At 44.7% G+C, this 23,081-nt stretch overlaps 1 protein-coding gene across 2 annotated transcripts in view; it reads left to right on the forward strand.

Moving 5' to 3' along the window:
* The window catches only part of LOC143788104 (venom factor-like), a 381,787-nt gene that overhangs the window by 54,665 nt on the left and 304,041 nt on the right, over nt 1–23,081 (forward strand). For both annotated transcript variants that reach the window (XM_077277495.1, XM_077277503.1), the window contains exons 5-6: nt 7,587–7,675; nt 18,564–18,646. In XM_077277495.1, coding sequence (XP_077133610.1) covers nt 7,587–7,675; nt 18,564–18,646 — 172 coding nt within the window. The remainder of the gene's footprint in view (nt 1–7,586; nt 7,676–18,563; nt 18,647–23,081) is intronic.

A 23,081-nucleotide genomic window follows, 5' to 3' on the forward strand; every position in this document is an offset into this window, starting at 1 on the left:
CCGGTTGTTACAGTGGCATTGCTTTCCTCTCGGGGAGGGTGATGCTATGCTTGGAAGCAAGGAAAAGATCCCTTTAACAGGTAACACATACATGCAACACGTTCTGACTCCAGACCAAAAGGGGGAGCTCTGATCCAGTTTGTGGGTGGCTCCCCTATATATATTCAGAACAGTTTGTAGAGAGTGTGAAGGAGGAAGGAGCAACATCAGCAAGAGAGGTCCGCCTCCAGATCTGCTATGGTGGGGACAAAGAGAGGAAGAAGCCCCGCCCTGGAAGAACAGAGCAGGAGCAATACATGTGTGCAGCAGCGGACCCAGAGCAAAAGATGATGAGCGGTGGCCACCCGGAGGGTGGAGAAGCAGCAGAGGACTGTCCCGGACGATGGGAGGAGGACCCGGACCTACTGACGCTTGTGGATCCGGAGCTCCTGGGAGCGCAAGTGGAGGAGCTGAGCCGCCAGCTCCTGAGCATGGAGCTGACCGCAGTGGGGAGATGGAAGGTGGCCCTGCGAAGGAAGACCACACTGGGGGAGCTGCGGCCTGTCCTGTGATCAGCATCCACAGCCTCAACAGCGGGACAGACCGGCAACAGAGGGATCACATCTGAAGCAGGTATGGAGATCGATCCTGCCCCGGTGACCAACCCGACTCCAGCAACTGCTCCTGCCCCAGCAACTGACCCCGATCAAGAGACTGACCATACCGCGGCCACTGACAGCTCCACTCTGCAGAGCGAAGAGACACTAGTAGGCCCGCTCCCTGCACCATCAGCCCCCAGCCTGTTTGGGATCATTACAATGTTGCCTGGGATCAGGCATCCGGTGTAGAGGAACGCATGAGAGGTCCGCTGAAGCCCACAGGCACACCACTGGAGGTGAGTTCAGAGGGAGTAGTATTTCAGTGGGACAATCCGGGGACAGACCTGATCGGGTTTCCTGGGGAGGTCCAACCAGAGGGGTCCCATATAGAAGTCCTCAGCTGGGAGGAGTATGGTCAGCACTTAGAATTGAAATGGAAAAAGGAAGATGAGCAGCATGATGTCCGGCATAAGGCCATAGAGGAGCGCAATCTGAAGGCCAAAGCTCAGGCCCGTAAGGCCAAAAGATCAGACCGGGGCCCATGGAGACAGGGCGTTAGTGGCCTTCCACCTTAAAAAGAGTTGGGGTTTTCTTAAGTAGCCTGGACTATTGGCAGACGTTTTTGTCACCCTACGTGATGTTGAATCGCACCTCCTGGAGGGACACCCTGACCGAGATCTGCACCCAGGGGATCGTGTGACATACACCCATCATTGGTGTGAAAAAGGCTGGTACGCCCTGAATGTTAGAAAATGCAAACTGACAACTGCCAGTCCTGGCAAATCAGCAGCAAGATTAGTACAGATATGGAAGTATGACTGTAAAAAGTTTGTTTAACCTGGTAAGGTTTCTGTTTAACAAGTTAAATCATTTAAAGGGACACTGAGGCCATGGACAGTGAACGGTCCACAAACTTTCCATTGTAAATAGTTGGCACCTCTTAAGGTGCTTTCTGCTGGTTTTATAAGTAACCGCTTAAGACACTTTTTATTGTTTGCCCTAAAGTTGTTTGTCTTAAAGGGACCGAGAAGAAAAACCGTTTGATGTAGCCAAAGAAGCAGTCCAGAGAGGAGAACACTTAAGCCTTGCAGCACTCCCAAGCCTACGTTTGGGGTTTAGAACGGGTCCCCCGCATCATTGCTGTTGTTGATGAGAGAGTTCTCGCAGTTTACTGTTACTGTTGTAATGTGAAGTACTTGAATGTTTGCACTTTTGAATGTTGCACTACCTCAGGGTAGAAAACGTTGACCTTGTTGTACTTCATTAAAAGTGTTAGTCTTTAATATTGCTAGAGAAGTTAACCCGTAAGGGAATTGAATAGTAGTTAATATGTCAGATAGTTAATATATGCACAGGTAATATTTGGTATTACAGAAAGTCCTATATTTTTGGTAAAGTTAATATTTTGCACACTTAAAATATGTTCCTGCAACGTTCAAGAAAATTGCCTCCCATAAAGGGAAGAAAAAGTTTGCATAACCTGGTTAACCTGCTGTATGCATTACAAAAATGTCTTGCAATGTATCTAACCTGTTATTGTTGTTTTTGTTTTCCCAGTCCAGGAGTACTGGATTTAACAGGGGGGGTGATTGTAACACCCCAGGTAACCGGTTGTTACAGTGGCATTGCTTTCCTCTCGGGGAGGGTGATGCTATGTTTGGAAGCAAGGAAAAAATCCCTTTAACAGGTAACACATACATGCAACATGATTACAGGCCAGAAGGGGGAGCTCTGATCCAGTATGTGGGTGGCTCCCCTATATATATTCTGGCTGGAGGAAGAGTAGGAGAGTAGTCTGTGAGAGGAGAGTGAAGAGAGAGGAAGCAGACAGAGAGTGTTCAGGAAAAGAGCTGGGGTCGTGCAGACTAGCAGATCTGCAGCTCCTGGAAAGGAAAGAGAGGAACAGAACAGTTTGTAGAGAGTGTGAAGGTGGAAGGAGCAAAGGCGAAGTAAAGAGCTGGAGGGAAGCTGCGACTGAGCTTCCTCCATGCTGAAGCGCAGAATACTGGTAGCCGGAAGACCGAGGTTGTGGGGGTAACTTCATGCCCCACAGCAGAAACCGGTGGACAGGAGATTGCCGGTCGCCTGTTCACCATTAACACCCGAAGGCACAGTAACACAGAGCCTGGAGTCATCCTGAGAGACACCTGTAAAAAGGCTTGAGTTACCCGCCATGCGGGTAGTGTCCTACGAACAAGGGGGACAGAGAGAAAGTGAGGACCTTGTGTGAGACCTAAGGCAGCAAGGAACTACAACACAGAGCTGAAAGGAAGGCTTCCAACCTCACCTGGCTAGGGGGATCTCAGAATCGCTTCCAGAACCTGTTATCTGGTACACTGGACTGTGGCTGCCTTGCCCCAGTAAAAAGGTAAAGAGACAGACTGCAACCCTGTGTCCTCTAGTTTTTTCCGACACTACACCATCTTTATCTACTACACCGGGAACCCTGGGGACCCAGCTTCACCTGTGAGAAGTCATACTATCCCTGTTGCCATAACATTGCCCCAGTGGACCCCTTTAAGCAGCGTCGGTTAACCCTGACCAAATACCACAGGTGGCGTCACGAACAAATATTATTCTTTAATTCAACAACCCCTTTAAAGTCATTCCCTTTAATTTGGATGCCCAGGACTACGGACCGGGTCAGTCATTGTGACACTTCCCCTTTAAGAACCGGACCCGGTACTGAGTACCCCACTGCCCTGGTGGGTGCTCCATACTTATCTGCCTTGTTGCGGGCAGACCAAAGTACTGCAGTGCACAGGCGCTGAGAAAGGTCAGAGAGGCCCAGCGCCTGCGCACTGCAGTACTTTGGTCTGCCCTTAACAGGGCAGATAAGTACGCCAGCGCAGGAGCGCAATGCGGGGAGCGATGAAGCAACAGGAGGTCGGCATTGCAAGAAGATGGGAGGTGCCGGACCCGCTCACCCCAGGTGAGTATAATAAAACTTATTTTTCTTATCTGTTAGGTCGGACCGGGGGCTTATCTACAGCATTATAGAATGCTGTTGATAAGCCCTGAACGGCAGTGGCTGCATCTTATATCGGCCAAAACTGCTGACAGATTCGCTTTAAGATCTCTCATATTTGAAGAGTGTCTTCCCACAACAGCAATTTTAAGATCTACCCATAGGTGTTCACTGGGATTCAGATCCAGATACATTGATGGCCACTTCAGAACTCTCTGTGTTTCCATCCATTTCTGGGTGCTTTTTGAAGTATGTTTGGGGTGATTGGCCTGCTTGAAAACCCATGACTAGAAATGAGCGAACTTTTTAAAAGACCTCGATAAACACCTGGAAGAAGAGTAAATTCTGCAAATTCACACTCCTGGCAGTAGTGGCACAATCAAGTGGAGAGGTCCGCTCTCTACTCAAGTTACTATGAAGAACTAACAAAGAATGGGGTCGAGTAAAAGACGGAGATGCAGGTTTGCAGCAAGAGAATAGCTGAGGAGCCCAGCGAAAGTACCCAAAAAGGAAGAGAGTGCTGACCTAGGTTGGAAGTTTGAGGAGCCGTTCTATACCACAAGTGGCAACAGCCTTTTGCTGTGTGAACGTTGAGAGGTGCAACCATACAAAGTGATCAAGAGAGTGTAACCCAATGGTCCGGTGTGCGAAGTACAAGCTGAAAATTAATAATCTGATTTGATAACGTTAGACAGAAATATGTCATGGCCAAGCCAGTCCGAAGATCACATATTTGTTCCGAGAGCTACTCCTCCTGCTCTTTCAAGACTGGCAGAGGAGAGAAACCTCCGGCTTTGTCCAATCCTTTAGCTGAAGATGACAGTCCTACTGTTACTGTTCCCATTGAAGACAGCTAAGACCTCCAGAGATCCAGTAGGCCTAATGCAAGGGTTCTACCAAATAGGTACGATGCTGATCAGTTTATTTGGTTCACCTGTATGTATTGTGGGAAACGGTGCACTACTGTGTAAACAGTTACATAGAGCCTTTCTCTTCTCTTTGACTACACAGTAAGGCCGAGGATGGCCACCTTTAAGTGGGGAGTTTTGCAGGGGGTCAGCCCTTGCTAGGTACTAAATGAAACTGAGGCTGTAATAGACCATGCTTCCCTCTGAGGTGCGTGCACTTTGACCAGTCTTTTCTCCCCTGCAGTTGGCTGTGTGTTGGTTTTGGACAAGAAGTGAGGAGATGCTCATGTCTGAGGAAGTCTGACAGGATAGGTTTTTGTCGTGGCAGACTGATAAAAAGTGAACTAATGGCTTCAAGGTAGAAGATAGTGCATGTCACCTACTGGATTCATCACCAGGACCATGTCCAAAGAGGAGTCACATTGTGTATCCAGGGCAGCTTTCCTGAAACACTTGTATCCTGAGAGGAAAATATCATTGTGCTACCTGCCACCTCTCCACATTGGAAGAGGGAATGAGACTTGAAGGAAGAGCTCCATCTAAACAACTCTGCTTAGCTGCATCAAGACTAAATAACAGCTACCAGACTCTCTTCTAAATCTACAGACCTGTGAGTGTACACCAGTGTTAACTGTGTTAGGGTGTAGAGAAGACTTCTTTATCTAGGAAACACTTGTTGCACAGGCACCTCCCCCAGGGCAGAGGTGCATAAAATAATACCAGTTACTCAGCCATTGGTTCTGACCCTTATGGAAAAAGGTGCACTGTCTATTTAAGAGACAGGGAATGCGCGCTCATGCCCTCAGAGTAGTGCCCAGAGACCTGTGGACCGCGCGCCAGGAAGCTGCAGCAGGGGAAGGACACATGAGACTGGAGCTGGAAACCTCGGAGGAAATCTCTGGCAGGTAGCGGAGAGCGGACTGGGAGCGGGGACCGGACCCGAGCTGGGTAGCTGGCCCTACACACTCAATCCTTGGTAGAGCTCCTTTTACATCAATTACTGCATCAATGTGGCGTGACATAAAGGCGATCAGCCTGTGGCACTTCTGAGGTGTTATGGAAGCCCAGGTTGCTTTGATAGCAGCCTACAGCTCATCTGCATTGTTGGATCTGGTGTTTCTCATCTTCCTCTTGACAATACCCCAAAGATTCTCTATGGGGTTAAGGTCTGGCGAATTTGCTGGCCAATCAAGCATAATGATACTGTTTGTTTTTATACCAAGTATTGGTACTTTTGGCAGTGTGGACAGGTGCCAAGTCCTGCTGAAAAATGACATTTCCATCTCCAAATAGCTTGGAAGCATGAAGTTCTCTAAAATTTCCTGGTATACAGTTGCGCTGGCTTTGGTCTTGATAAAACAAAGTGGACCTACACCAGCAGATGACATGGCTCCCCAAACCATCACTGATTGTGGAAACTTCACACTAGACCTCAAGCAGCTTGGATTGTGTGCCTCTCCACTCTTCCTCCAGATTCTTGCACCTTGATTTCCAAATGAAATGCAAAATCTACTTTCATCTGACAATAACACCTTGGACCACTGAGCAACAATCCAGTTCTTTTTCTCCTTGGCCCAGGTAAGCCGATTCTGGCATTGTCTATTAGTCATGAGTGGCTTGACACAAGGAATGCGACACATGTAGCCCATGTCCTGGATACATCTGTGTGTGGTGGCTCCAGCAGCAGTCCACTTGTGAATCTACCCCAAATTTTTGAATGGCCTTTTCTTGACAATCCTTTCAAGGCTGCGGTTATGCCGCTTGCTTGTGCATCTTTTTCTACCACACCTTTTCCTTCCACTCAACTTTCCATTAGTATGCTTGGATACAGCACTCTGTGAACAGCCAGGTTCTTTAGCAATGATCTTTTGTGGCTTAGCCTCCTTGTGGAGTGTGTCAATGACTGCCTTCTGGACATCTATCAAGTCAGCAGTCTTCCTAATGATTGTAGAGCCTACTGAAACAGACTAATGGAACTTTTTAAATGCTGGTGTTTTTGTTAATTATTCTAATTTACTGAGATAATGACTTTTGGGTTTTCATTGGCTGTAAGCCATAATAATCGACATTATCAGAAGTAAACACTTGAAAAAGATCACTGTTTGTAATGATTCTATATAATATGTTTTTCACTTTTTCTATTGAAGAACTGAAAAAAATTAACTTTTTGATGATATTCTAATTTTGTGAGAAGCACCTGTATATATAGTGTTCACACGCACCCTGTTATGTATCAACTTAAAGTAAACTTTAGCTGCTTGCTCCCCTTCCTTCCTTTGTGTTATTAACAGGACTCAACTGCAACCTAACAAGTTGAGAGGATTTTGTTGTTCAGTATTCATTTAAGGCAGGGGTGGGGAATCTTTTTTCTGCCAAGGGCCATTTGGATATTTATACCATCCTTCGGGGCCATACAAACTCGGCCCACAAAGTACATCCTGACTCAGGCACTGGTTTCAGGATGTAACCTTTCATTGCATGTCCTTCAATGTTCAGTAGTGAACACTGCGTGTGTGTGCTAACAGAGCAAGAAGAAATTAATGAGCTTGCTGTAATAAAAATACACCTCCCTGCCCAAGAATGCGGTCCCTGAGAATCTGCTCGGGGGGGCCTGATAAAAGGTTATCGAGGGCCGTAAATGGCCCTGGGGCCTGAGGTTCCCACCTCTGATTAAGGGGTCTGGGATCTGTATTTGTGTAAGGGAGCTTCGTCCGAGTCTGTTTTTGTTTATGAGGTTTGGTCAAAGAGAATTTGTGGGGTGTGATATGGAGATGACACTTGAGAGCAGCCACTAAAGAGCATGATGGACTGATGGTGTTTTGCTCCCTCATCCTATTCACGTATTGATGTTTGCATAGATGAAAGCAGTTGATTGGTAGGGATGCTGAGAGACGAAATCCTAGTGATCTGACATTGATGACCCATCCTAAGGGTAGGTTATGAAAATCAGTGTATAGGAAAAATCCTTTGATCCATTGCCTCTGAGAACACAGAATTATGAGGTATTTATTAAAGTTGGTTTGTGTCTAAGTATCTCTTGCTAAGCTCATTCATACCCATTGGTGTACTGTATGTACTATCTAAACAATTGACTATGCTCAAGGTACTTATACATTTTTGTCCTTTTTATAGAACCCAAATGGAATAATTGTTGAGAAAGTGGAGAAGAGAATTTTGAAGGGATTAACAGGGATGTCCTTAACGATTCCAGAGCTGGTCACGTAGGTTTTCTTTCTTTTTTTTTTAAGAAATGTTATATCACTCTAAATATACATTATAAATTGTCACAACACACAACAGAAGTATTATGGGAAAAAGATATACAAATTAGCTCTCGTGAAAGAAAGCTTTTTGTCGATTGTCTCCTTTTGGAGGTAACTAATTATTTTATGAGTCAGTGACCATGCTTTTACCAGGCCTTGCAACAAGTCTAAGGATCTACTGGTCTAACAGTATTTTCTCAAAAACCAAAAGACCCATGTGGAGGACAGCAAGTTTGCACATATGATCAGTAATCAGGTGAAAGCTATGGCACCTGATTTAATAAAAATGTCACCTCTGATGGTATAACACCTTTAGGGTACGCTCACACTAGCGTATAACAGGGTCGAGTACTATCCAATGTTTTATTGGACAGCACTTGGCCCAATGTTATACTATCGGGCAGTGCAGATCTGGGATTTATTTTTTCATGCCGATTTGATATGTCCTCCGAGTGCAGTCTGATATATGTGAACAGAGACAATGGAGAAGATGGAGAAATTATGTTCTCCATCTTCTCCGCACCTGTGCTGCGATTCTCTCTTGCAAGAGAATCGGATCACAGTAACATGACATACATACATATATTAACATCATACTGTAAGGGACCTACCTTTAAAAAGAGTTTGTAGTATCTAGTGTGTTATAGAGGCCTGATACATAGGCCACAAACAAATTCTTCTGTTATTAAGGTCATACATTAAGGGACCTGAATTTAAAAACAGTGTGTAGCATCTAGTGTGTTATAGAGGCCTGATCCTTGGTCCAAAGAAAACATTTTTTCTCTGTGACTAACACGATACAGCACGCCATATTTCAACTTTGAATTTACAGTTGCTGAAATTCAGCTGTTTGCAGAGGTGGTGCAGAGTTTAAAATCTAATTTTTGGTTGTTAATACTGTGCTCCTACCACACTATCTGAGCAACATGACTGGGAAAAAGCAAGGCCGTGGTGGAAGAGGAATTAGGCTTGGTGTTCAAGGTGTTCAAGGTGTATGTGGGTAGGTGGTAATGTTGGTGAAAGCACTAGTGAAGCAACGTCACGTCCTATGCAAAGACAACTGACAACTTATGTTACTGGACAGGCTACACCACTATCTTTCTTTGGCAGATGCACAGCGGTATGCCTTGTCGATGATCTCCAGAAAGAGCATGTACTCGAGTGGATGACAAGTGCAGCTTCAAGTGGCCTCTCCTCTTCTTCCTCCACCTCAACATCACACCCAGTACAGTCCACAGATGGGCACCCAAATTCCCCTTGCTTCCCCCTGCGTCCCAACTATCCAAATGTTCAACTGACTGCATGGAACCACAGAAGGGTGATTCTGAAGAGCTGTTCACACATTCTATACCATGTTCATCAGATGTGTACTCAAAAGATTTGCAGAGCCAAGATGAAGAAATCTGCACCGATACCCAATTTTTTTTTAGCTTGGATCTGGGGCAGGAAGTATGGTTCCAACAGCATCCTGATGCTCGTCATCAGACGTTAACCCCTGGGGGGAGGTGATTCTGATGAAACTCAGATATCTGAGCCTCACGCGGACTGTACTGTGCTGTCAGGGCAAGAAGAGGAGGAGAGTGACTCCAATGGCCAGGAATGTAACATATATATATATATATATATATATATATATATATATATATATATATATATATATATATATATATATATATATATATATATAACACAGAGGATGATGATGAGGTGTTAGATCCCAGTTGGTGTGAACATAGAGGCACACGGCTAAGTAGGTCATCTGAGGTGGAAGAAGAGGTTACTTTGCTCTGTCCGTCGCATACACATAGTGATGCAGCCACGACGAGCGAAGCATCCTCAGTCACAACTGTGCCTCTGTCTGACCAGCAGAGTCCGCGGGTCTGCAGCTCGCAGGGGTGGCAGGGGTTGCCTAGCCTGGGCCTTTTTTGACACTGCAAGGGATGAGCCAACTCATGTAATCTGCCAACTTTGAAAAAAAAAAACTGTATGAACCTTCACATGCTTTAGTGTGGGAATCCCTCTGCTCAAAAATGCGGACCAGCGGACATCAGCCACCATCAGCCAACCCATCTATCGCATCTGCTGCTTCTTCCTCCTCCTTACCGTTCCAACTATTGAGATGCAGGTCTTTGACTGTAGAACCTTGGGGTCTTTACCCGATCGAGTCATGGTGACTGACAGGCTGCCTTCAGCTGTAACGGAAGCAGACATGCCTGCTTTTTTTGACCAATCTCAGAGAATGATCACACCACAAGTTTCTCAATCCACAGTAACATCTCCGCCAGCACCTCTCTCATGGTCCAGCAGTTTGTCCGGTTCACCATACTCCGCCCTCTCACAGCACTGCAGCCAGCCCACAGTTCCGCAGTTTTGGTCACGGAAAAGATTGTTTCCTCCTACGCATGACAAAGCTAAGAGGTTGAACTCTACCATCTCCAATTTGTTGGCCACAGAAATGCTGCCTTTCTGTCTGGTGGATACTGATGGTTTCTGAAAGCTGATGGCCGTCGCAGTCCCCCGTGTCCCTTTTACCCAGTCAACATTATTTTTCTAAGAAAGCTGAGCCTTCGCTACACCACCTTGTAGCAGACAACATCATCCATTTCTTGACAAAATCTATGTCTGCCAGAGTGCATTTCACCACAGACACTTGGACGAGTAAGCATGGCCAAGGGCGTTACACCTTGCTGACTGGGCACTGGGTGACTTTGGTGGCTGTGGGGACAGGCACTGCTCCACAAGTCTTGGAATCCCCAAGGCTTGCAGGCCAAACCTCTACATTTAACACTTCCTCCACTGCTTCTACCTCCTCTATCTCCTCTAGGACCCCCACCTGTGCCCTCAACCTCTGCCTTCACGAGACACGCATTCCAACAGTCCATAGCAAACCTCCACTACTGCACAGCTATGGCTCACCGCAATCAGGCAGTCTTGAAATTGAGATGCCTAAATTTGATCAATGACTGTCTCCCCTGAACCTGCAACCAGGGAAGGTCTTGTCCGATAACGGTGCTTACCTTGTGGTGGCCCTATGGAGAGGCAAGCTCATACACATGCCTTGCATGGCTGATGACCTCAACCTAGTGGTGCAGCGTTTTCTCAGCCACTATCCTGGCCTGGGTGACCTGCTCCAGAAAGCACGTAAGCTGTGTGCTCATTTCCGCCATTCACACCCCCTCTGCTTATCGGCTTGCATCGATACCGAGGTCTTTGTCCATGCCAGTTAACAGGTTGATATGCAATATGCCAACAGGGTGGAATTCCACTCTGCACATGTTGCAGTGACTGTGGCAGCAGCCCTGACGCAGTATGTCATGTTCCATAGCCTGGGCCAATGAAGTACAGAGGTGGCGCATATCACATTTACAGAGTAGGCACAGATTATGGACATCTGCACCCTTCTGCAGTTTTGAAATGGCTACTAAGATGGTTAGCGCTGATGATGCCATCATCAGCATCACTATTTTGGTCATTTGTATGCTGGAGCAGACTTTGAATAGCCTGTGGGAGGAGATGGTGGTCCCAGAAGAAGAGGAGGAAGCAGAGGAGTATACTCCCAAAAGTCTTGGGATCATCAAGATGTTTTCTGGCACAACTGAGACGAGCCTTTATGTTCTTAAAAAAAATCCCTCGATCAAAACTGTGCCGCTAATTATAGACCTGTTTCTAATCTTCCCTTCATCTCTAAACTCCTCGAATGCCTGGTCCACTCCCGTCTTTCTGCTATCTCTCAGATAACTCTCTTCTCGACCCTCTTCAATCTGGTTTCCGCTCTTTACACTCTACTGAAACTGCCCTCACTATAGTCTCTAATAACCTACTAACAGCTAAATCTAATAGTCACTACTCCATGCTAATTCTCTTGGATCTCTCCGCAGCATTCGACACTGTGGATCATCAGCTCCTCCTCACTATGCTCCGCTCCATCGGCCTCAAGGACACCGTTCTCTCCTGGTTCTCCTCCTATCTCTCTGACCGCTCCTTCACTGTATCTTTTGCTGGTTCCTCCTCCTCTCACCTTCCCCTTACTGTAGGGGTTCCTCAAGGATCAGTCCTAGGCCCCCTCCTCTTCTCTTTGTATACTGCCCCTATTGGACAAACAATCAGTAGATTTGGTTTCCAGTACCATCTCTATGCTGATGACACCCAATTATACACTTCTTCTCCTGATATCACGCCGGCCTTTTTAGAAAACACCAGTGATTGTCTTACCGCTGTCTCTAACATCATGTCCTCCCTCTATCTGAAACTGAATCTGTCAAAAACTGAACTCCTCGTGTTCTCTCCCTCTACTAACCTACCTTTGCCTGACATTGCCATCTCCGTGTGCGGTTCCACCATTGCTCCAAAGCAACATGCCCACTGCCTTGGGGTCATACTTGATTCCGAGCTTTCATTCACCTCCCACATCTGATCACTGGCTCGCTCTTCTTATCTGCATCTCAAAAACATTTCTAGAATTCACCCTTTATTTACTTTCGACTCTGCAAAAACTCTTACTGTTTCACTTATTTATTCTCGTCTGGACTATTGTAACTCTACTAATCGGCCTCCCTCTTACCAAACTCTCCCCGCTCCAATCTGTCCTGAATGCTGCTGCCAGGATCATATTCCTCACCAACCGTTACACCGATGCCTCTACCTTGTGCTAGTCATTACACTGGCTACCCATCCACTCCAGAATCCAGTACAAAACTACTACCCTCACCCACAAAGCACTCCATGGCTCAGCACCACCCTACATCTCCTCTCTGGTCTCAGTCTACCACCCTACCCGTGCCCTCCACTCTGCTAATGACCTGAGGTTAGCATCCTCAATAATCAGAACCTCCCACTCCCGTCTCCAAGACTTTACACGTGCTGCGCCGATTCTTTGGAATGCACTACCCAGGTTAATACGATTAATCCCCAATCCCCACAGTTTTAAGCGTGCCCTAAAAACTCATTTGTTCAGATTGGCCTACCGCCTCAACGCATTAACCTAACTATCCCTGTGTGGCCCATTAACCCCTTAAGCCCCGAGGGTGGTTTGCACGTTAATGACCGGGCCAATTTTTACAATTCTGACCACTGTCCCTTTATGAGGTTATAACTCTGGAAGGCTTCAAAGGATCTTGGCGATTCTGACACTGTTTTCTCGTGACATATTGTACTTCATGATAGTGGTAACATTTCTTCGATATAACTTGCGTTTATGTGTGAAAAAAACGAATATTTGGTGAAAATTTCGCAATTTTCCAACTTTGAATTTTTATGCCCTTAAATCACAGACATATGTCACGCAAAATACTTAATAAGTAACATTTCCCACATGTCTACTTTACATCGGCACAATATTGGAACCAAAAATTTTTTTTGTGACGGAGTTATAAGGGTTAAAAGTTGACCAGCAATTTCTCATTTTTACAACACCATTTTTTTTAAGGGACCACATCTCATTTGAAGTCATTTTGAGGGGTCTATATGATAGAAAATACCCAAGTGTGACACCTTTCTAAAAACTGCACCCCTCAAGGTACTCAAAACCACTTTCAAGAAGTTTATTAACCCTTCAGGTGTTTCACAGGAATTTTTGGAATTTTTAAATAAAAATAAACATTTAACTTTTTTTCACACAAAATTTATTTCAGCTCCAATTTGTTTTATTTTACCAAGGGTAACAGGAGAAAATAGACCCCAAAATTTGTTGTCCAATTTGTCCTGAGTACGCTGATACCCCATATGTGGGGGTAAACCACTGTTTGGGCGCATGGCAGAGCTCGGAAGGAAAGGAGCGCCATTTGACTTTTCAATGCAAAATTGACTGGAATTGAGATGGGACGCCATGTTGCATTTGGAGAGCCCCTGATGTGCCTAAACATTGAAACCCCCCACAAGTGACACTATTTTGGAAAGTAGACCCCCTAAGGATCTTATCTAGATGTGTGGTGAGCACTTTGACCCAACAAGTGCTTCACAGAAGTTTATAATGCAGAGCCGTAAAAATAAAAAATCATATTTTTTCACACAAATGATCGTTTCGCCCCCAATTTTTTATTTTCCCAAGGGTAAGAGAAGAAATTGGACCACAAAAATTGTTGTGCAATTTGTCCTGAGTATGCTGATACCCCATATGTGGGTGTAAACCATTGTTTGGGCGCAGGGCAGAGCTCGGAAGGGAAGGAGCGCCATTTGACTTTTCAATGCAAAATTGACTGGAATTGAGATGGGACACCATGTTGCATTTGGAGAGCCCCTGATGTGCCTAAACATTGAAACCCCCCACAAGTGACACCATTTTGGAAAGTAGACCCCCTAAGGAACTTATCTAGATGTGTGGTGAGCACTTTGACCCAACAAGTGCTTCACAGAAGTTTAAAATGCAGAGCCGTAAAAATAAAAAATCATATTTTTTCACAAAAATGATCTTTTCGCCCCCAATTTTTTATTTTCCCAAGGGTAAGAGAAGAAATTGGACCCCAAAAATTGTTGTGCAATTTGTCCTGAGTATGCTGATACCCCATATGTGGGTGTAAACCATTGTTTGGGCGCAGGGCAGAGCTCGGAAGGGAAGGAGCGCCATTTGACTTTTCAATGCAAAATTGACTGGAATTGAGATGGGACGCCATGTTGCGTTTGGAGAGCCCCTGATGTGCCTAAACATTGAAACCCCCCACAAGTGACACCATTTTGGAAAGTAGACCCCTTAAGGAACTTATCTAGGTGTGTGGTGAGCACTTTGACCCAACAAGTGCTTCACAGAAGTTTATAATGCAGAGCCGTAAAAATAAAAAATCATATTTTTTCACAAAAATGATCTTTTCGCCCCCATTTTTTTATTTCCCCAAGGGTAAGAGAAGAAATTAGACCACAAAAGTTGTTGTGCAATTTGTCCTGAGTACGACGATACCCCATATGTGGGAGTAAACCACTGTTTGGGCGCATAGCAGAGCTCGGAAGGGAAGGAGCGCTATTTTACTTTTCAATGCAAAATTGACTGGAATTAAGATGGGATGCCATGTTGCGTTTGGAGAGCCCCTGATGTGCCTAAACATTAAACCCCCCCACAAGTGACACCATTTTGGAAAGTAGACCCCCTAAGGAACTTATCTAGATGTGTTTTGAGAGCTTTGAACCCCCAAGTGTTTCACTACAGTTTATAACGCAGAGCCGTGAAAATAAAAATTCTTTTTTTTTCACAAAAATGATTTTTAGCCCCCAGTTTTGTATTTTCACAAGGGTATCAGGATAAATTGGACCCCAAATGTTGTTGTCCAATTTGTCCTGAGTACGCTAATACCCCATATGTGGGGGGGAACCACTGTTTGGGCGCATGACAGAGCTCGGAAGGGAAGGAGCGCCATTTGGAATGCAGACTTAAATGGATTGGTCTGCAGGCGTCACGTTGCATTTGCAGAGCCCCTGATGTACCCAAACAGTACAAACCCCCCACAAGTGACCCCATATTGGAAACTAGACCCCCCAAGGAACTTATCTAGATGTGTTGTGAGAACTTTGAACCCCCAAGTGTTTCACTACAGTTTACAACGCAGAGCCGTGAAAATAAAAAATCTTTTTTTTCCCACAAAACTTATTTTTTGGCCCCCAGTTTTGTATTTTCCCAAGGGTAGCAGGAGAAATTGGACCCAAAAAGATGTCTAATTTGTCCTGAGTACGCTGATACCCCATATGTTGGGGTAAACCCCTGTTTGGGCACACGGGAGAGCTCTGAAGGGAAGGAGCACTGTTTTCCTTTTTCAACGCAGAATTGGCTGGAATTCAGATCGGATGCCATGTCCCGTTTGGAGAGCCCCTGATGTGCCTACACAGTGGAAACCCCCCAATTATAACTGAAACCCTAATCCAAACACACCCCTTACCCTAATCCCAACCGTAACCCTAACCACTCCTCTAACCCAGACACACCCAACCCTATTCCCAACCGTAAATGTAATCCAAACCCTAACCCTATCTTTAGCCCCAACCCTAACTGTAGCCCCAACCCTAGCCCCAACCCTAGCACCAACCCTAGCAATAACACTAGCCCTATCACTAGCCCTAACACTAGCCGTAACCCTAGCCCTAACCCTAGCCCTAACCCTAGCCCCAACCCTAGCCCCAACCCTAGCCCCAACCCTAGCCCCAACCCTAGCCCTAACCCTAGCCCTAACCCTAACACTAGCCCCAACCCTAACCCTAGCCCTAACCCTAGCCCTAACCCTTGCCTTAACCCTAACCCTAACCCTAGTCCTAACTCTAGTCCTAACTCTAGTCCTAACTCTAGCCCTAACTCTAGCCCTAACCCTAATGGGAAAATGGAAATAAATACATTTTTTTATTTTTTTATTTTTCCCTAACTAAGGGGGTGATGAAGGGGGATTTGATTTACTTTTATAGCGGGTTTTTTAGCGGATTTTTATGATTGGCAGCCGTCACACACTGAAAGACGCTTTTCATTGCAAAAAATATTTTTTGCGTTACCACATTTTGAGAGCTGTAATTTTTCCATATTTGAGTCCACAGAGTCATGTGAGATCTTGTTTTTTGCGGGACGAGTTGACGTTTTTATTGGTAACATTTTCGGACACGTGACATTTTTTGATCGCTTTTTATTCCGATTTATGTGAGGCAGAGTGATCAAAAACCAGCTATTCATGAATTTCTTTTGGGGGAGGTGTTTATACCGTTCCGCGTTTGGTAAAATTGATAAAGCAGTTGTATTCGTCGGGTTAGTACGATTACAGCGATATCTCATTTATATCATTTTTTTATGTTTTGGCGCTTTTATACGATAAAAACTATTTTATAGAAAAAATAATTATTTTGGTATCGCTTTATTCTCAGGACTATAACTTTTTTATTTTTTTGCTTATGATGCTTTGTGGCGGCTCATATTTTGCGGGACAAGATGACGTTTTCAGCGGTACCATGGTTATTTATATCCGTCTTTTTGATCGCGTGTTATTCCACTTTTTGTTTGGCGGTATGATAATAAAGCGTTGTTTTTTGGCTCGTTTTTTTTTTTTTTTTCCTACGGTGTTCACTGAAGGGGTTAACTAGTGGGGCAGTTTTATAGGTTAGGTCGTTACGGACGCGGCGATACTAAATATGTGTACTTTTATTGTTTTTGTTTTTTTTTTTTAGATAAAGAAATGTATTTATGGGAATAATATATTTTTTTTTTTCCTTTATTTAGGAATTTTTTTTTTTATTTTTTTTTTTACACATGGGGAAATTTTTTTTTTTACTTTTTTACTTTGTCCCAGGGGGGGACATCACAGATCGCCGATTTGACAGTGTGCACAGCACTCTGTCAAATCGGCGATCATACTTTCATCGGAGCAGGCTGCAGCTTTCATCTGCAGCCTGCTCCTGACCCGGAAGTCCTCCCTGCAGGAGCCGGATGCAGCCCCGCGGCCATTTTGGATCCGGGCCCTGCAGGGAGAAGACGCTCGGTACAAGGTGAGTACATCACCTTGTACCGATCGTCTCAGGGAAGCCCGCAGGGAGCCCCCTCCCTGCGCGACGCTTCCCTGTACCGCCGGCACACCGCGATCATGTTTGATCGCGGTGTGCCGGGGGTTAATGTGCCGGGGGCGGTCCGTGACCGCTCCTGGCACATAGTGCCGGATGTCAGCTGCGATAGGCAGCTGACACCCGGCCGCGATCGGCCGCGCTCCCCCCGTGAGCGCGGCCGATCGCTATGACGTACTATCCCGTCGGTGGGAATTAAGGCCCACCCCACCTCGACGGGATAGTACGTCAGATGGGATTAAGGGGTTAAAAAAAAACCAAAAAACTTAATCATAATCAGATTTCTCGCATCGTGTTCTCATACACTTCATGCAGTTAATAGCCTCTGTGTCTGTACTGCTACATACTTAGGCAGTTAACTGGTTCATGCAGCTTTACATGAACACCCGAGCCTTACACTATGGCTGGTCCAAATAACTAAAGCAATTGTTACCATCCACCTCTCGTGTCTCCCCTTTTCCTCATAGTTTGTAAGCTTGCGAGCAGGGCCCTCATTCCTCTTGGTATCTGTTTTGAACTGTGATTTCTATTATGCTGTAATGTCTATTGTCTGTACAAGTCCCCTCTATAATTTGTAAAGCGCTGCAGAATATGTTGGCGCTATATAAATAACATTATTATTATTATTTCTTATTGCTCAGCAGTGGTTTTCATCTTGGAACTTTGCCATGCAGGCCATTTTAGCCCAGTCTCTTTATTATGGTGGAGTCATGAACACTGACTTTAACTGATGCAACTGAGGCCTGCAGTTCTTTGGATGCTGTTGTGGCTTCTTTTGCGATATCTTGGATGAGTCATCGCTGCACTCTTGGAGTAATTTTGGTCGGCTGGTCACTCCTGGGGAGGATCACCACTGTTCCATGTTTTTGCCATTTGTGGATATTGCCTCTCACTGTCGTTCGCTGCAGTCCCAAAGCTTTAGATATGGCTTTGTAACCTTTTCCAGACTGATATATCTCAATTACTTTGCTTCTCATTTGTTCCAGAATTTCTTTGGATAGCGGCATGATGTCTATCTTTTGAGGAGCTTTCAAACTAGTTCACTTTGTCAGGCAGGTCCCATTCAATTTGTTAATTGAGAACAGATGTGGCAGAAATCAGGCCTGAGTGTGGATAGGGAATTTGAACTCAGCTTCCCACAGATGTGATAAACCACAGTTGATTTATGTTTTAAGGGGGTGGCAATCACTTTTTCACGCAGTGCCATGTATAATATAAAACTTCTAATGTGTTGTGCTGCATGCTCTCTGTTGGAGTAAATTATCTCAGACAGGAGACTGCAAATATTTTGCGGCCAAATGGAACTATTTTATTATATGCTTTATATTTTCAGCTTTGGCACATGGAAAATCATTGCAAAATTTACACATGCACCGCAGAAAGAATATACCACACAGTTCGAGGTGCAAGAATATGGTGAGCATCTATTAAACTTGATTAGTAATATGATTGGTCCTGAAAATAAGAATATTATTTGCTTAGTCAACAGAATGTAGGCAGTATAATCTCTGTATTGTTACTCCTAGAGATGGACAAGTCGACCTGCTGCGGAGAGACTTCAAGTCGAATTTACTATAATTCATAAATCCCCCGATTTTGAACATTTTAAGATTTCATTCATTAGAATTGACCCCCAAAAAATGCTTGCCACTATTTCACACACTGCTGAAGACAGCAGCAGCCAGAGAGCAGGGTAATGAGGGGCATCCCCACAAGGCTTACAACTATGACATCACGTGGTCTAGCGCAGCTAATTAGATGGGACTATCACAACCACTATGAAAGATGAAGGCTGAGCAAGCAGCGCAATTTTCAAATTTTACAGTGTAGGTTTAGCAAGTCATAGTGCACATCTTATTCCAGATAGGCATAAAAGAAACCTAAATCTGATTAAGGTGTACTACTGCAATGATTCATGTGATATAAGGAGGTGCTGCACTTGTATAGCCTGTAGCAATATGTTATATGTTCATGTGGCCTCTAGGGGTCTCACTACTTTTATGTGTGTTCTATATTCTTTGTTTGCAACTTGTTGGATGTTGTTGTTCACTTGATTCATGTAATGGAGGTTGAGGCATGATGTGAATAAAGAGCCTGGAGATACTCACAGAGTGTGATTCATGACAGAATTCATCAAACAGAACATGGTGGCAGCCGGGCACAGAACCTACAAATTCTCAGAGCTTATATGAGGCTGGAACTGCACAGATCACTGCAACTGTAAGTACAGATTCCCTGACAGTACAGCAAAATGGAGACTGGTCTGAAGCCCCCTCAGAGACTGGATGTCACTTCATGTAATCTGTCCCAGACCTGGAGACATTGGAAGGAAGAGTTTATACTGTATGTGGATCTGACTGTGGGCCCCACTGACGACAAACGGAAAGTAAAGCTGTTTTATTACCTAATTGGGGAAAATGGCAGAGAATTAGCCCACACCTTGCTCCCAGACACAGACAACCTCCTCCTAGCAGACATTGTGCAGGCATTTGATAAACACTGTGACCCAAAGAAGAATGAGACAGTGGAAAGATATAAGTTTTTCACAAGACATCAGGAGGATGGTGAAAATGTGGACAGATATCTGACAGAGCTGAGGAGACTTGCAGAAACATGTGGCTTTGGAGAGATCAGGGACAGTCTAATCAAGGACAGAATGGTGTGTGGCATAACGGACAGTCATCTCAAAGAAAGATTACTGAGAGAGGAAGCCATGACTTTAGAGAAATGTATGCAAATCTGCAGGGCTGCTGAGCTCACACAGCACAGCCTGAAGATGATGGCAGGCACCAGTGAGAATGATGATGACAAGGTACATGCAGTATCTATGAAAGGAAAGACAGGACCAAACTACCCTATAAACACTATCCACTGCAAGTATTGTGGGAAAAGACATGAGCGAGACAAAACCAAGTGTCCAGCATATGGGGAAACCTGCAGGTCATGTGGCAAGAAGAATCATTCCTCTGCTGTCTGCAGGCAGGGAAGAGGCAAACAGTACAGACAGTTCCACACTGTGACACCAGACACTTACAGTGCAGAGGACGTTACATGGCTACAAATGCAGTCTACAACAGAGAAAGTCAATGTAGTCGGGCAGTCAGTAGTGAAGGATGCCAAGCAGCTTTATGCAACATTCTTGTTGGAGGAGAAGCCCATTAGATTTCAGCTGGATTGTGGAGCAAGCTGCAATGTAATTTCATTTGATCTGCTAAACAAACAGGTTTCTATTGAGCCAACTGACAAGGTACTGGTGATGTACAACAAAAGTGTTCTGAAACCAATGGGGACATGTAAGCTAAAAATACGAAACCCATGTAACAGAAAGAGTTATAGAGTTGAATTTACCGTGTTACGGGGTGGTAACCATGTACCATTACTGGGAGTAAAAGCAGTTCAGGCAATGGACTTAATAAAAGTACAGTCTCAGAACATTATGTCTGTTGAAGTTGCCCAGGATATACAAAATCCAAAACTAAATGCAGAGCACAACTTGGACATGCAGAAAATAAAAGCAGAGTATGCTGATGTATTTGAAGGTGATGGGTGCTTTGAAGGTAAATATAGGCTAGAAATTGACAACACAGTGCAGCCCACCAGAGTACCCACAAGAAGAGTGCCTGTAGCTTTAATGCAACCGCTGAAAGTAGAACTGCAAGATCTACAGAGAAGAGGCATGATAGCACCAGTCCACAAGAGCACAGATTGGATCAGCAGTTTGGTCATAGTGCAGAAACCATCGGGCAAGTTAAGAATATGTATTGATCCTAAGCCACTCAACAAGGCGCTGAAACGAAACCATTACCCAATGCCAACATTAGATGATGTCCTACCAGATTTATCAAAGGCTAAAATATTTTCTGTATGTGATGTAAAAAATGGATTCTGGCATGTGGCCCTGACTGAAGATTCAAGTTTATTGACAACATTTTCTTCACCATTTGGACGCTTTAAATGGCTGAAAATGCCCATGGGACTAAAACCTGCTCCAGAGATATTCCAGCAGAAATTGATGCAGGCTTTGGAAGGACTTACTGGAGTGAAGACAATAGCGGATGATATCCTGATAGTGGGAGAAAGTGAAAATATGGAATCTGCAGTCAAGGATCACGATCAGAAGATGATACAATTTTTGGTCAGATGCAGAGAAAAAAACATAAAGCTGAATTTGGACAAATTCAAATTGAAAATGACAGAAGTGGCCTATATTGGTCATCGACTGACTTCAACTGGGGTCAGAGTGGATCCTGAAAAGGTGAGAGCAATACAAGATTTGCCTACCCCTACTGATGTTTCTGGAGTACAACGATTTTTGGGCATGGTGAATTATCTCTCAAAATTTTGCAGACATCTGTCAGACATGTGTGAGCCACTGAGACAGCTAACCCACAAAGATGTGCGCTGGGAATGGACAGAAAGCCAGGAGACTGCTTTCCGAGCAGTAAAGAATGCCATTGCAGATACAGCAACCCTAAAGTATTTCGATCCAGATCGAGAAGTAGTGGTACAATGTGATGCTTCGGAAAAAGGCCTTGGAGCCACATTAATGCAGAACAAACAGCCAATTACATTTGCAAGCAGAGCCCTTACAACAACAGAGCAGGGATATGCGCAGATTGAGAAGGAACTACTGGCTGTGGTATTTGGGATGGAGAAGTTTCACCAGTACACCTATGGTCGACGGGTAACAGTGCAGTCGGATCACAAACCATTGGAGAGTATTACAAAGAAACCATTACTAAATGCCCCAAAGAGACTACAGCGCATGCTGTTGCGACTTCAGAAATATGATGTTGACATCGGGTACTGTCCAGGAAGAGACTTACTGATTGCAGATACGCTAAGCAGAGCTTACCTTCCTAGCACAAAGGATGAGGAGGAAGACATTGAAACCATCAACATGTGTAACTACCTTGCAGTGTCAAAAGAAAAGGTCAAGCAAATCCAGATTTTTACAGAGAAGGATAAAAGTCTCCAGAGTTTAAAAACTGTCATCTTGCAGGGCTGGCCAAAATACAAGCAGCATGCTCCGAGGGAAGTCTCACCATTCTTCCACATAAGAGATGAATTGTCAGTGCAGCAAGGAATCATCTTTAAAGGAGACAGGGCTGTTATACCTGAAGTTCTCAGAAGAGACATATTGAAAACATTGCACTCTTCTCACTTAGGCATGGAAGGATGCCTACGTCGTGCACGAGAATCAGTTTATTGGCCAGGAATGAATGACCACATAAAAAATTACATAGCACAATGTGAAATATGTGCATCCTGCAATGATAAGCAACCAAAGGAGACATTGCAACCTCATGAAATTCCACATAGGCCTTGGTCAAAAATAGGAACAGACTTGTTCACATGGAATGACAAAGAATACCTGATTACAGTGGACTATTTCTCTAACTTCTGGGAGGTTGATTTGGTGCAGGACACAAGGGCGAGAACAGTGATTAAAAAACTCAAGGCCCATTTTGCCAGGTATGGCATTCCAGATATCGTTTTCTCTGACAATGCGGCACAGTTTACGTCGGAAGAATTCAAAACTTTCAGTAAGAAGTGGGAATTTGAACACCAGACGTCTTCTCCGAGATATCCTCAGAGTAATGGGAAAGCAGAGTCAGCAGTAAAAACGGCCAAAAGACTCAAGCAGAAAGCTAACCAGGCGGGTGCTGATGTATATCTGTCTATACTGGATCATAGAAACACACCCACCCAAGGCCTAGACAGCAGTCCGGCACAGAGGCTCATGAGTAGGCGTACAAGGACACTTGTACCAACTGCGTGTCATCTGTTAGAGCCAAAGCTGATGGGAAACATCGAAGCTAAATTACAGAAGAATCAAGCGAGGCAAGCT

This window comes from Ranitomeya variabilis, chromosome 1 (genome assembly GCF_051348905.1).
Source record: "Ranitomeya variabilis isolate aRanVar5 chromosome 1, aRanVar5.hap1, whole genome shotgun sequence".
Lineage (NCBI taxonomy): Eukaryota > Metazoa > Chordata > Amphibia > Anura > Dendrobatidae > Ranitomeya > Ranitomeya variabilis.